At 41.2% G+C, this 14529-nt stretch overlaps 1 protein-coding gene across 1 annotated transcript in view; it reads right to left on the bottom strand.

The window, feature by feature from the left end:
- Window positions 1-2147: 2147 nt before the first annotated feature.
- Window positions 2148-14529, bottom strand: part of DCLK3 (doublecortin like kinase 3) — a 45731-nt gene continuing 33349 nt past the window's right edge. The window contains exons 2-5 of the mRNA XM_072154813.1: window positions 9082-10844; window positions 3621-3753; window positions 2716-2883; window positions 2148-2386 (exon numbers count right to left, since the gene is read on the bottom strand). Of these exons, the coding sequence (XP_072010914.1) occupies window positions 2190-2386; window positions 2716-2883; window positions 3621-3753; window positions 9082-10844 (2261 nt within the window). The 3' untranslated portion in view covers window positions 2148-2189. The remainder of the gene's footprint in view (window positions 2387-2715; window positions 2884-3620; window positions 3754-9081; window positions 10845-14529) is intronic.

Here is a 14529-nt window from a genome sequence, read left to right as displayed (position 1 = left end):
TACTGTAGATATACTCTTGTAGGATATTATATAGATGTCACTAACTTCTGTAATGCCATCAGCTCCCTGACTATAATTAGCAAAGTCCTTTTATATTAGTCTGACAGGGGCTTCGGCTCTGTAGCTTCCAGTGCCACTGCAGTACTTTTTCCAAAAGAAGATAGATATTAAGGCTGCATGCATATATTGTATATATAACGACAGCATAAATGTTACCTTTTTTTTTCAAACCACTCCTGGTTTTGGTTTGAAAACTGGATGTGAAATCACACATGTTGAAATCTGGACTATAGGTAAAATATATAATACACTAGATATCAGTCCAGATGAAACAACTGGCCAAATCTGTTGTATACTCAACTACCTGTTGTATGAAGTAGGAAACTACGGACTTGTCTGCCGCTTATAGTAAAAGTATGTATCTTTTTGCTTGATGAAGAGAATTTCTAGAAGAGAGTGGTGAATGAAGGAATTTAGAGAGATGTTCTCTTTGTGTGACTCTCTAAAGAGAAATCTGCTCACTCATCGCCTCTCCCTAAGGAATTCTCTTCAGTGAGTCACACACAGACAACCTCTCTCTCAGCTACCTCCTTCCTGAGGGGGGCCAGGTTAGCAGTGTCAGCATCAGTTAGGCTATATTCACACGAACGTATGGGGGACGTATATACGGCCGACGTATATACGGCGGATATACGTCCCCCATACACTTCTATAGGCGCACGGCACCCTACGGGAGCGGTACGGTGCCGCACACGTGCGGCACCGTACCGTTCCGTACCCGGGAAAAAGATAGGACATGTCCTATCTTTTCCCGTAATACGGCGCCGTGCGCCATAGGTTGCTATGGAGAGGGGCGGGGGTGAGCTGCGCTCACCTCCTCCTCCTCTCCCCGTACACTGCCGTTGCCCGCTACGGTACGGTACGGGCGGGCAACGGCAGTGTGAATATAGCCTTAGGATTTGTGGTAACTTGACTGCATGATGGAGCTCCTCCACCTCCACGACTGGACCTTTACTAACAGATGGCATCTTTTTAGACGAATGATGGCTGTAATAGATAGTCATCAGTGAAACATAAAGACATCTTAAAGGTATTATGCTAATTATATGCCCCTGCATAGAACTAACATAATACCTTTGGGGTTGGGTCAGTGGTGACAGGTCTTCTTTAGTAAAGATCATCAGTATGATTTTTATTTACTAGTGCTTTTGCTTGGGAAAAAAAGGAAATTTTTGTACTGAGTGGAAGAAAGCTGTCCCTTATGATGGTGCCTTATAAAAGTTTACAATCAAAATCAGATATACAAAAATAATTTATGGGGATTCCAAGATTTATTTGCATATTGCTTATTCATGTTTATTTTAAAATATAATTTATTAAACTTTTTTAGATTGAGATTTTATTTAAAATCAATCTACCGGTAATCAATATTTTCTAGTTCTGATCTGACCAGGAAAACGTATAATGACAGAAAAACTGTATAATTACAATAAATAAACTGTAATGTAACAGGAAAACTTCAAGGGGATTTGTAGCCATATACAATTATTGTCAGTGGGCAACAATTAATATTTTACTTTACACAACAATACCCCTGCATTCTGCCATCCCATCAGTGACCAAGTTCCCAGTGTGCTCCACTTCCTGCTCCGATCTCAAAGTAAACATAAAGCACATGTAGCTGAGAATTCCTCTTTGCCATTCCAAGCAGACATTCCCAGCCATTTTCTGAAAGTTTGGTTTGAAATCAGACAAATGCAGTACAACATAGACATAAGAACTCTCTAATTTACAGAGGCAAGGAATCTGTAAGGTCTAAGCTAATCTTATTTCATTGCATTTAATGCCTACTCAAAATAATCATTTATTAGCTGGAAAACCTCTTATATTGTCTCCTGTTTATAGTTTTATAAGACTATGGTTTCACGCTGCACATTAAAGCCCACAATACCACCCCCTCATGAATACACCGAACCGCTTTGAGAGCAGTCCGGCGTTTACATTGTACTTCGCCGCAGTGTTAGATAGCATTATCGGAGGTTTCCGGTAACGCTATCCTTCTAACACTGCGGCGTTTGTTTTAGCACTAGGAGCTGCTTACTTTAGTAACCAGCTCCTAGTGCCAAATTTCTGGGTGACAGGTACTCATTAAGAAGAAAAACATTACTGCTGAAGCTGCAGCATAATTTTTACAAGTCACTCTGTGAGTCCTTCTTCTGACGTCTGTTACGGAAATGGCGCTCTATATTCATGGTAACTTCTCTCTGCAGATTCCGATCATTCATTTTTCCATGTGACCTGATCCATTTGTGCTGCAGAACACAGTGGGCAGTATATCTCTTCAGTGGACTTAGCACCAGCAACCTGCTGATCAAATCTTTTGCTTCTGAAACAGGACAGAAAACATATCATAGACCACTAGATGGCGATATGCAATAGTAAAATCAAAATAATAGAAACAAACAACACTACACTTTTGTATCTGGAAGCTATTGGCAGCCTTCCCCTGGCCTATGATCTTTTCGTATTTGAGCAAGTCTAAATAACATTTGAAGTATCTGTACAAAATTAGTAATTTACTACTGCAAATATATTTATTCATTATGGTATATAAATAACGTTAGGTTGATTTGGCAAAAAGACAATACTGTTCCAGCCCCTCATATTTCTGTATGTCAATACTTCTAATATATTTCACTGTATTCTGTATTTTACCTTCAGAGATATTATCCCAGTAAGGTGAGAGAAATTCATATTGTCCACACTGTATGGTCTCAAATAATTCCTCATGATTGCGTTCTGGACTTCGGAAAGGTGGAAATCCACAGAGCAAAATATACAGAATAACTCCAGTTGCCCACATATCAACTTCTAAGCCATATCCTGTAGAAACAAAACTAAATTGCTTACAAAAACAAAACAATGGGGAACATTAATCAAATGAGTTACGTAAACCATCAAATTAAACAAGAAAAACAAAGGTCTAAAAAGACGCAAATGATAAAAGTCCTCCAAGGAATAAGTATATACTGTATAGTTAGGGCAAATCAAAGTACATGAATGGTACTGTTTTGGTGCCAAGTCAGGATCTCATCTGGCACCACAAACAGTGGTCGTCTGCCTTAACTATTGGAATAGCTGACTACCCAAAGCAATTACAGATGAGGGCACCTGAACTTTAAGTTCAGGTCCGTGGTTCAGGTGCATCCTGGGCAACCTGGAAATATTGCCGGATTGGCAAATTGACACCTCTAGCTACTTTCTATGGCTCTAATTGGCTAGTATAATGGAAAATTGTATAAATTTTAATTACACAAACCATATTAATTATTTGCTGATAGTAGACAACCCCTTTAACTTGTGTATTTAAACATTGTGGAGGTAAAATAACTATTTTTTTAAATTTTCACAGTCTTATGTTAATAAATTCTGTTAAACACTGTAAAATCACTGTATACCTATACTATAATTTCCACAATGTGGTCATTTGTTGGTGGTCCCACTACCCTCGTACTCAATTAAAGTCTAACTGATAATCTTAGTTTTGTAGTGGTAGCAATAGTACAAAAAAATTAAAAGAGAAACTGTTTTTCTGAGGCAATGTTACAAACTAGGTATACCCTTTTCTGAGAGGATTTCTGGGGCTACATATGTCGGAGTTCCACAAACTGTAAATATAGGCTCTGAGACAACCATTGCAAGTCCAAAATCAGCTAACTTTAAGGTAGAAGATCCATCAGGATTATTTTGGACCTGAAAAAAAAAGAAAATATTTTCAGCAATGATCCAGAGATTGTGAGAACCAAAAAGCGAAAATCTCACCATCCCCTCCAGTTTGGAGCAATTTTTGCACCATCACACTCAAAGTGACAAGAACGGGGCGGGGAGCCACATTTACTTTTGTCTTTACCAGAATAGGGACACAATGCAAAACTTTGACAACATTTAAAGAGTAACTGTAAAGGTTTTTCTTTTTACAAATCAATAGCTCTTGGGAAGCAAAACAACTTTGCCAATTATTTCTGTAACCTATGTTCAGTAGTTTCTTTGATATCCCCCTCAGATTACCTCAATGCTGCAATGGCTGCTTCCTCTCCATGTGCTGATAAGCCCTATGAGACTGTAGTTTGTTTACACTAAGTTTCTCAGATGGTTTCATGGGAGGGGAGGAGCTGCTGCTCCCTGCTCAAAGAGGTGGAGGCTATTTGACAGAACAGTGAATGCAGATATCTCCTGCACAGAATAATGAGGTACAAGATCTTCTTATTCCCTATCAGTCCCTCCATTCCAGTCTGTGATTCTACAGAACTTTAGCTGTCTCTCCTATCCTTATGCTGCTCCCCCACCTTGTCAATGGCAGCTCAGATAAGCTATTAACCCTTAGTGCTCACATCACAGGCTATAGACTGCATGTAATTGGTTTACTTATGATTTCTACCACTTATTACATGTTCCCTTCTCCTCCATGTGATGGAAGCTGCCAGGCTGTCGCCCTATACATCCGGTATGTGTTCAGTGGATTTACATGTGGGAAACTAAATGGATTTACTGCTAAATTACTTTGAGAGAGAACACAAGGCATCATGGGATCTGTAGGCAAGCTAACTGGCCTCAGCTTGAGGGCATAGACTGACAGACATTAGTCTCCGCCCCCTTCACCTCTGGTGAGAAAGATTTTTGTCAAATAATTCAGAAAAGAAACTGCCATAACTTTGGAAAGAAAAAGACGAGCAGCAAAAAGTAGGCATCGTTCTGTTTGTTTTCAAAGGGGGAAATCACATATAATAACTTGGTAAATTCACTATAGCTTTACAGTTACGCTTAAATGAAAAAACATCCACATCGTATACACTGATCTATTAGTGCTAAGCTAAATTTATTTACATGAACTGAAGGTTCTTAATTACATTTTGTTCAAATTGTAAAAGCCTCTTCCTGTAACACTACACTAGAGGTTGTGAGGTTAGTGGGCTTACAACATTTGATTCTTACTCTCATTGACACTCATTTATTTCTATTTGGCACAGGGGTTTTAACTTTCCAGGAGACTACATAAAGTCACCATCTACCTGCTCAGTTATGCACCAAGGACACATGGAACAGTGAGCTTTTAAGACACATTGCTCACATTTAGTCTCTGAGACCTTATGATATGGTGATCATTCATGACTGCAGGATGGAACAACACAGATTGCTACATCTTTTCATCCTGCCTTTTTCGGAATATTAGATGTAAAGTGGTCAGAAGGAGGTAACAACCAAGGGCATAACTAGGAGAGGCTGGGCCCCATAGCAGATTTCTGCATGGGGCCCCCCTTCCCCTTAAAAGAGATATATATATATATATTTAGGCTGCATTCACATAAACGTGTGCCCGCACTGCTATATCCTGGCAGACACACGTCTGGTGTGCTTGAGAGGTGATCACGGCTCACCCCTCCCCTCTCCATAGAGAATAGAGCTGCATGACCGTTCTTATGGGCAAACATAAAGCATGCTCGATCTCTTTTGCTTAAAAACAGTGAGTACTCGTTGTGCTCACTGTACTGAACCCAGGTGTTATAGAAGTCTATCAGGAAAGTATATCCGACAGCAAATTTGCGGCCAGATATATGTCCCCCATACGTTCTTGTGAATGTACCCTTATACAGACATGTTAATACAATTACACAGATTTATACACCGATACAGGGGCGTCGCTAGGGTAGCAAAAGATCCGGGGCACGGGCCCCAATGCATATGTACCATAATTTCTGAAGTGTCCACTCCTGTACATGTGCTTGCAGCAAAAACAATTGTACCTATACAGCTAGAGAAAACACAGGCGAAATCCTTACCTATTCCATCTAGTAAATGCAGTTGATGTGCCCTCGCATTGTACCTGTTCTGTATCTTTTCCATTAGGCCCAGTATCACCATGTCTCCTCTTTCAACAACACGTCATACCTGTGTGGTTTACCACAAACACATCTTATGTCCCTACATGTTGATCTCCTAACAGTGTCATGCTGCTGCTCCCCCAACAGGGGTACTTAATGGTATTTTTAAGTACCCCTGAAAATACTACCAGTACACAGTAATAATGCTTCCTAGTAAAACACTGTAAAATGTTCCCCATTGTAGGCAAAAAGCCCTCATTCCTGTACTCTAAAATACCACCACTACCTCAAGTGTGGGCCCCATTCTTTATAAAGCCTGATATTGTGGCAGTATGCTGTCCTGATTTTGGCACCCACACTTAGTAATGACCCACAATCATTAAACTTCACATTGTGGTTTAAACTTAGTATATTGTCCCTATTTTGATCCTTACGCTTTATAATACACCCTTATTGTGGTCCTCACATTTTATGAATAACCTTCCAATCCCTCCACCCCCAGTAGTCCCATACATTATATTACCCCTCTCTCTTGTGTTATTTGCATTTAATAATGTCCCCTAATTGTGCCACCCACCCAATAAATGTTCCATTAATATGTCCTGATATGCTATAATGCCATCCACACTTAATCCCTGTGGACCCCACTAATGTCCTCTCACTGTGACCCCTACACTAATACCCCCTCCACAATTGGTTTCACCTTCCTAATAATTCTCCTTCCCGAATTGAGGCTCCCATCCTAACATTGTCCACTGAAAGGAGCCCCCTGCCTAATAGTGCCTTCACACCAAATAAGTCCACACGCCACAGTAAAGCCCAGATGAATGCCCACAGGCCACATAAAAATGCCCACAGTAATTACCTGCAGCCCACATTATTATCCACAGTCTACAGTAATGCCCCCTCTATATAGTAATGCCACCAGGCCAAAATAATGCCCCCTTTATAAAGTAATGCTCACAGTCCACAGTAATTCTCCCTTTATAAAATAATGCCCCCAGTCCATAGAAATGCCCCCTTTATAAAATAATGCCCCCAGTTCACAATTATGCCCCCTTTATGGAGTAATGCCCCCAGCCCACATGAATGCTCAATTTATAAAGTAATGCTACTAGCCCACAGTAATGCCCCCTTTATAAAATAATGCCCCCAGTGCATAATAATGACCCCTTTATAAAATAATGCCCTCAGTCTAAAGTAATGTCCCCTTTATAAAGTAATGTCTCCAGTCCATAGCAATGCCCCGTCTATAAAGTAATGTTCCAGTGCACAGTAATGAAGCCCTTTGTAAAGTAATGCCCCTAGTCCCTAGAAATGCCCCCTTTATGGAGTAAGGCCCTGAGCCCACAGCAATGCCCCTTTTATTAAATAATGCCCCCAGTCCATAGTAATGCCCCCTTTATAAAGTAATAGTCCCAGTACACAGTAATGCCCCCAGTCCATAATTATGCCCACACTGTCCAATAATAAAACAAAAAAATACACTAATACTCACCAGTCTTCCCTCCTTACCCTTTCAGTCTCATGTGCAGGACGATCGGCGGTGACGTCATCACATCGCGTCTCCTGCTCCCGGCTGCTGTCTTAAGCTGCTCCAAGCAGGAGACGCGATGTAGTTATATTATCGCATCTCCGGTTCTGTGTAGTGTTGCACGGAGCTGACAGCTCAGTGCTCCACTACACTACTCATCTCTATCTGTGTCCTGACAACACAAATAGGGATGAGAGTGAGAAAAACTCCCCGGATCTTTTAACATAGCGACGCCCCTGCACTGATATATACACACCTTTATATACTTATATACACACACATAATGTTCTACACTCGTATACTCGCACCCATATACATATACACTTATACACACACATTTATGCACTCATATACATTTATACACTAATACACAGAGTATATACAAACTCATACAGTATAGTCACACATACAGTATACACATTATACACAATATGCCAATGTATATGCCCAGCGTATCCGTCAGGAGTGCATACATAAAATGTGATTTGAACCAAACCTAAGCGCATTTATTGGTATACTTTGGTCCTCAGAGACTTCAATGATGTTTGCATATAGAAACCTTTCTATCATGACCACCACTCACTTTTTCTGTAATGTGTTTTGCAGATTAGTTGTGGAGTAAAACCAGAATGGCTAGCCTTCACTTCCTGAATCCAGAAATTATACAATTTTTATATTACTTTTTGTAAAATAGGCATAGATTGATATTGGTGTGTGTCACAGTTTGTGTACATGTGTAAATGAATTTATGGATATAGTTAAACTATCCCATTAGTGTAACAGGAAATCCCCAAGTGGGCACCTGCTCACATACAGTAATAGGACCAATTTGAAACACATGAGTTAAAAGCCACATGTGAATGTACCCTTAGGCCCCCTGCACATGAATGTTGTTTTATGACATGGTTTTTTTTCTTATATCTAACACACATCCCCATTTTCAACAGGTATTTTTTTTACTTAGGCTTGTTTACAAGGTGTATTTTAATTTCGCTTTGAGACACAATGCAAAGGCTTCCATCATGATCACATGTAGAGGTAATATTGCTTTTCCATCACGTTTGGCAAACACAATGAAAATGTAATGTTACATCAGCATGTGATCACAGTTGGAGCCTTTGGATTGCGTCTCAAAGTGCAATCAAAGTGTTGTTTACGGTTGGGGGGTGGGGCTCTGTTAGGTGACTCTATTTACGCCACTAAGCACAAAGGTGGGGGCTGAGAGCTAAGGAGTGAGGAGCATATCCTGTAAGAAAGCAAGGTAAGTTATAACACACAATTATATTGTAATGCAAATGCTTAGTGAAGGCAGAAAGGCATATATGCAATGCAGCTGTAATGGGGGTATACAATTTGTCTTTAGTTAAAATTAGCTCCCTGATGACAGGTTCCCTTTAATGAAACTGAAATATGGTAAATTGGTTACATGAGGAAACCTTAAGGAAAATCTGCACACATATTTTAAAAAAAAAACAGAGATGAACAGGCGGCAACAGCTTCAAATATCAACTTTACTACAGATGCTGGCCAAAATGACTACATTTTACTGTATGACCCATCACTATGTGAATGGCTAGATAACCTCTGAGAATGGTTGATATCTTATTTTATACACACAGTTGAAATGTGTCTTCTCATTGTTCTGTTACCAAACTTCCAAGAACTTACCAGTAGATTTTCAGGCTTTAGATCCCTATGAACAATATCTTTACTGTGGATATACACAAGAGCTTCGCACAAGTCAGTCAACATGAGGGCAGCATTATGCTCGGTAAACTTAATACTTTCAGTTATTGCATCAAATAAGTCACCTCCTTTTATGTACTCCATTATCAAGTAAATCTCCTTTTCAGTCTCAAAATCATCCAGAAGTTTCACAATATTAGGGTGGGAGAGCAATTTTATTATCCTAACTTCATTCTCAATAATGTCTTCCTTTCCTACAAGCTTGGATTTATCAATAATCTTCATGGCAAATTCTTGATGTGTTTTTCTGTGTCTACACTCTTTCACAACCGCAAAGTTTCCATCTCCAATACTCCTGCCAATCTCATAGTATTTGTCTATGTCAGTCCTGCTCTTGATAGAGTATTGGCTAATTTGGAAAATTCCTCTATCCTTGTCCACACTTGAGTGCTCATGTAAAGCCTTTTGTGCTATAGGGTTAGTGTTTTTCATGCTTTCCTTTTTACTATTGCATTCATTGTCAATTACTGTTTTGTCTGTGTTTATGTGCACATTGTCCTTTGGATCTTCCAGGAAATCTTCTATTAGTCGTTTACTGGATTTTACTGGGTAGTAGTCAGGGTGCTCACTATAGCCTTTCTTTCTGTCTATGTGACATTTGTTCTTTGTTTCCATGTCATTGCTCTGTCTTTGTAGTCTGTAAGAAGGCCAGTTTAAATTCTGGTTGAGATCTATGTCACTGTCTACTCTTTCCTCTACTTCGATATCCATTTTTCTATTTCTTCTGTGACAAGTTATACACTTTGGTTTTGCTTTCTCTGGTTTATATTTACTTATTGGATGTTTCCTATACCTTTCAATCATAGTCATATCTTCTAACATATCGTGATCAAAGTCACTGTTCAATCGTTTCTTACATTTATGTATTTTACAGTGCTCACAATTCATCGTACAATCCAAACTTGTGGTCAGCAATTTATTTGGTTTGCTATGGCATATTTCAAGTTTTTTCATTACTTTTGGTAAATGCTCTTCATCACTTTTAATTTTGTCATGTTTTTTAGTCCGCTTGGATTCTTCTGCTCTACACCTGCCATGGATTTTGTCATCAATTTTGTTAGCTAATGTTGAAGATATAGTTTTGTCCAATTTGTGTGTTGTATCTGTGTCTTCATATCCACTATCAATATTTAACCCATTGTCATTAATCTTGCATCTCAGTTTTTCATAATGATCTTTGTTTGCTTTAAAAGATCTGTCAGGATAAAGTTCATTAAAAACTATTTCAATGCTCTTCAGTGTGAGTTGTTCCCTACCTAGTGCAATAAAAGCATCATCGCCATGAAAGAAATCAGACACACTGCGGATTTCCTTTCCTTTCAGGTTATAAAGTTTTCTCACACGGTCATTTTTCCACCTTGGGAGTCCAAGTCCTTCAGATATATCAGCAATAAGTTGCTCAAATGTCTGGACAGACCTCCGGTTAAGAAGTAAGGTGATTTTCCTCAGAGGATGACTTCCCGGTTTAACCACTGTCACAATTCTTGGTTTTACTGGGCTGTTTTCAGAATGTATTGTATGAAAACCATTTTGAGAATGAAAGTAGGGTGAGGTATAGCTGTTAATGCTGTGAAATGGTTTTGCAAATAATCTAGGGCCTATAGGTGGACAAGTCACTTGATGTCTTCTATCGGTAGACCTCACATGTAATTTGTTATATAAATGACTGTAAAGTGTTTGTTGCCCTGAAAAATAAAACAAACCATTAGATATACAAGAACTACCTGGAGATCATTCTAAAACAATTTATTGAATATTTTCCAGTATCAAACAGGAAGTTTTTGAACCGATTAGTGTTAAAAGTATTGCATAAATTACTATGTTAGTATCTAGTAAGAGTATTTGTTGGGTTACAAAGAGTGGATATCAGCACTTTGTTTTCTTCTACTACTTTTTAAGATCTTTTTGTCTTAACTGAGATGAAAAAATCTCACATAGTAGCAAAAGAAACCAAAGTGGTGATAAATCCCCGCAATTCCCCCAATTCTGTTGTTATAACGCATAGCTGAGTTTCTTTCTTTATCTTTTTAAGGTATTAAAAGGGCCCCATAACCCTCTTTCATTAAACATTATACACTCACCGGCCACTTTATTAGGCACACCATGCTAGTAACAGGTTGGACCCCCTTTTGCCTTCAGAACTGCCTCAATTCTTCATGGCATAGATTCAACAAGGTGCTAGAAGCATTCCTCAGAGATTTTGGTCCATATTGACATGATGGCATCACACAGTTGCCGCAGATTTGTCAGCTGCACATCCATGATGCGAATCTCCCGTTCCACCACATCCCAAAGATGCTCTATTGGATTGAGATCTGGTGACTGTGGAGGCCATTTGAGTACAGTGAACTCATTGTCATGTTCAAGAAACTAGTCTGATGTGGGGTACATTGTGGTCATAAAGGGATGGACATGGTCAGCAACAATACTCAGGTAGGCTGTGGCATTGCAACGATGCTCAATTGGTACAAAGGGGCCCAAAGAGTGCCAAGAAAATATTTCCCACACCATGACACCACCACCACCAGCCTGAACCGTTGATACAAGGCAGGATGGATCCATGATTTCGTGTTATTGACGCCAAATTCTGACCCTACAAAATTATGGGCAACAGCATGGCCATGACAGAGTGACCGAATGAGGCTAAATAGCATCTAAAACATCCAATAATTGGCATGCAGCGGCAGCGGCAGCAGCGGCAGGCTAGAGAGTGTCATGGCGACATACCCTAAATGGACTCAGGCTTCAAACCAATGGGTTGCAGAGAGGAACCAAAGGAGGTGAGCAAGAAGCGCTGAAATGATTTCCTATGTCAACAAAAGGTTGACGGTGTATTTAGTCGATAACACAGCATGGTAAAGACATAGTGACCAAGTTCCGTAACGTATCTGGTGAAACACCCGAAAAATGAGCCTGACACAGCTCGTTTGATAAGGGGACGACATGTGGAGGCAGCTATGGAGACGACTTCCATGATTAAGAGTGACAGTATGGCGCATCCATATTGCTGCTATGATTGCAACTTCAGGTCTCCAGCATGGCGGCGACAGATGGGCCGAGTTCCATTATGTATCTGGTGAAACACCTGAGAATTCTGCCTGACACAGCTCGGTTGATAAGGGGATGATGTGCTGTATATCCTCTCGTGCTCCAGCGTCTGGGGTATAGAGAGTTGAAAGTTGCGCATGGAGACATTGGTGGACGCTGTGGAGGCAAAATGGACAGGAAGCAGCAGGGGCAGCATGCATGGATGCCTCTGAGGCTGCCTAATCTTGGGATGGAGCTGGCGGTCCGCTGCCAGGCGAGCTTTCGCCTGTCCAAGCCCCTGTCTCTCGGCTTCTCCCCACCCAAAATGGGCCTGGGTGCCAGAAGCGTTTACTTTGAAAAAATTATCATTTTCAAAGCAGGTGGGGTCGTTTGAATATTTCACCTAGGAATAATGGAATAGCATAGCGGTTCTATTTTTGATTGTTTTTTCGTAAATGGTTCCATGATTAAGAGCGACAGTATGGTGCATCCATATTGCGCTGCTATGATTGCAACTTCAGGTCTCCAGCATGGCGGCGACAGATGGGCCGAGTTCCATTATGTATCTGGTGAAACACCCAAAAATTCTGCCTGCCACAGCTCGGTTGATAAGGGGACGATGTATGGAGGCAGTAAAGTAGTAGTAGATTAAAGGTGCTGCAGTTAAAACTATGTTAGTTGGATCTTGGGATGGAGCTGGCGGTCCGCTGCCAGGCGAGCTTTCGCCTGTCCAAGCCCCGGTCTCTCGGCTCCTCCCCAAACAGCACTTCTAAGAACCTTTTGTATAAGATCAAGTGTAGTAGTGTTCTTATAAGTTTGGGTTATGGCGGGTGAGGGGAATGTAAACAGATGCGCAAGAAGCGCTGAAATAATATCGGTAAATGATAAAAGTTTGCCAGTATATTTTGTGGCTAACACAGCAGGGTGGCGACAAAATTAACAAGTTTGATGTGGAAGCCTTGAAAACAACCCCAAATTCTGCCTGACACAGCTCGTTTGCTAAGGGGACGATGTATGGAGGCAGCTATATGGACGACTTTGGGAGACAGCTATGGAGGTAGCAATGGACACAACGTGTGGAGGCAGCTATAAAGATGACGTGTGGAGGCTGCTATGGAGACAATTAAATTTGGATAGTGCCTGTATGTGGCAGTCCAAAAAATTGTTTAAAACAGAGGACCGGGTAGGTGGCCCTCCAGAAAAATTAAATACATAGAGTACTATAGCTAGAGCCAGTTGGCCCTGGCAAAAAATAGCCAGTTTCCTCTGCTTTAGTGTACAAAGAGGAGGAGAAGGAGGAAAATTAGGAGGAGGAGTGCATACATTATTCAGGTTGAGCTTCTTTCACCTGGTGGAGAATGGAAATCCTGAGAAATCCAGGCTTTATTCATCTTGATAAGCGTCAGCCTGTCAGTCGACAGGCGTGTACGCTTATCAGTGATTATGCTACCAGCTGTACTGAAAACCCGCTCAGACAACAGCGGCAGGGCAGGTAAGAACCTCCAAGATGTACAGCGCCAGTTCGTGCCACATGTCCAGCTTTGAAACCCAGTAGTTGTAGGGAGCTGTGTGATCATTTAGGATGATGGTATGGTCAGCTACGTACTCCCTCACCATCTTTCTGTAAAGATCAGCCCTACTCTGCCGAGACTGGGGACAGGTGACAGTGTCTTGCTGGGGTGACATAAAACTGGCAAAGGCCTTGTAAAGCGTACTGCTGCCAGTGCTGGACAAGCTGCCTACTCTCCCTCGCTACTTGTCCTGCAGAAGTACGCCCTCTGCCGCTAGCGCTGTCAGAAGGGAAATACTGTTTCAGCTTGTGCACCAGGGCCTGCTGGTATTCATGCATTCTCACACTCCTTTCCTCTCCAGGGATGAGAGTGTAAAGATTTTGCTTGTACCGTGGGTCCAGGAGAGTGAATACCCAGTAATCGGTGCTGGAATAAATTCTTTGAACATGAGGGTCACGGGATAGGCAGCCTAGCATGAAATCTGCCATATGCGCCAGAGTCCCAACTCGCAAGAATTCACTCCCCTCATGACCTGACTGTCCATCTCCTCCTCCTCCAACTCCTCTTCTTCTGCCCATACACGCTGAACAGTGAAGGTCTGAGCAATGCTCCCCTCTTCTGTCTCGCCAACATTCTCCTCCTCTTCCTCCTCATCCTCCTCCACCTCCTCCGATATGCGCTGAGAAACAGACCTGAGGGTGCTTTGGCTATCAACAAGGGAATCTTCTTCCCCCGTCTCTTGTGACGAGCGCAAAGCTTCTGACTTCATGCTGGCCAGAGAGTTTTTCAACAGGCCAAGCAGTGGGATGGTGAGGCTGATGATGGCGGCATC

The sequence above is a fragment of the Engystomops pustulosus genome, chromosome 5 (assembly GCF_040894005.1).
Source record: "Engystomops pustulosus chromosome 5, aEngPut4.maternal, whole genome shotgun sequence".
Classification (NCBI taxonomy): Eukaryota; Metazoa; Chordata; class Amphibia; order Anura; family Leptodactylidae; genus Engystomops; species Engystomops pustulosus.
This window is presented reverse-complemented; position numbering and strand designations above follow the sequence as displayed.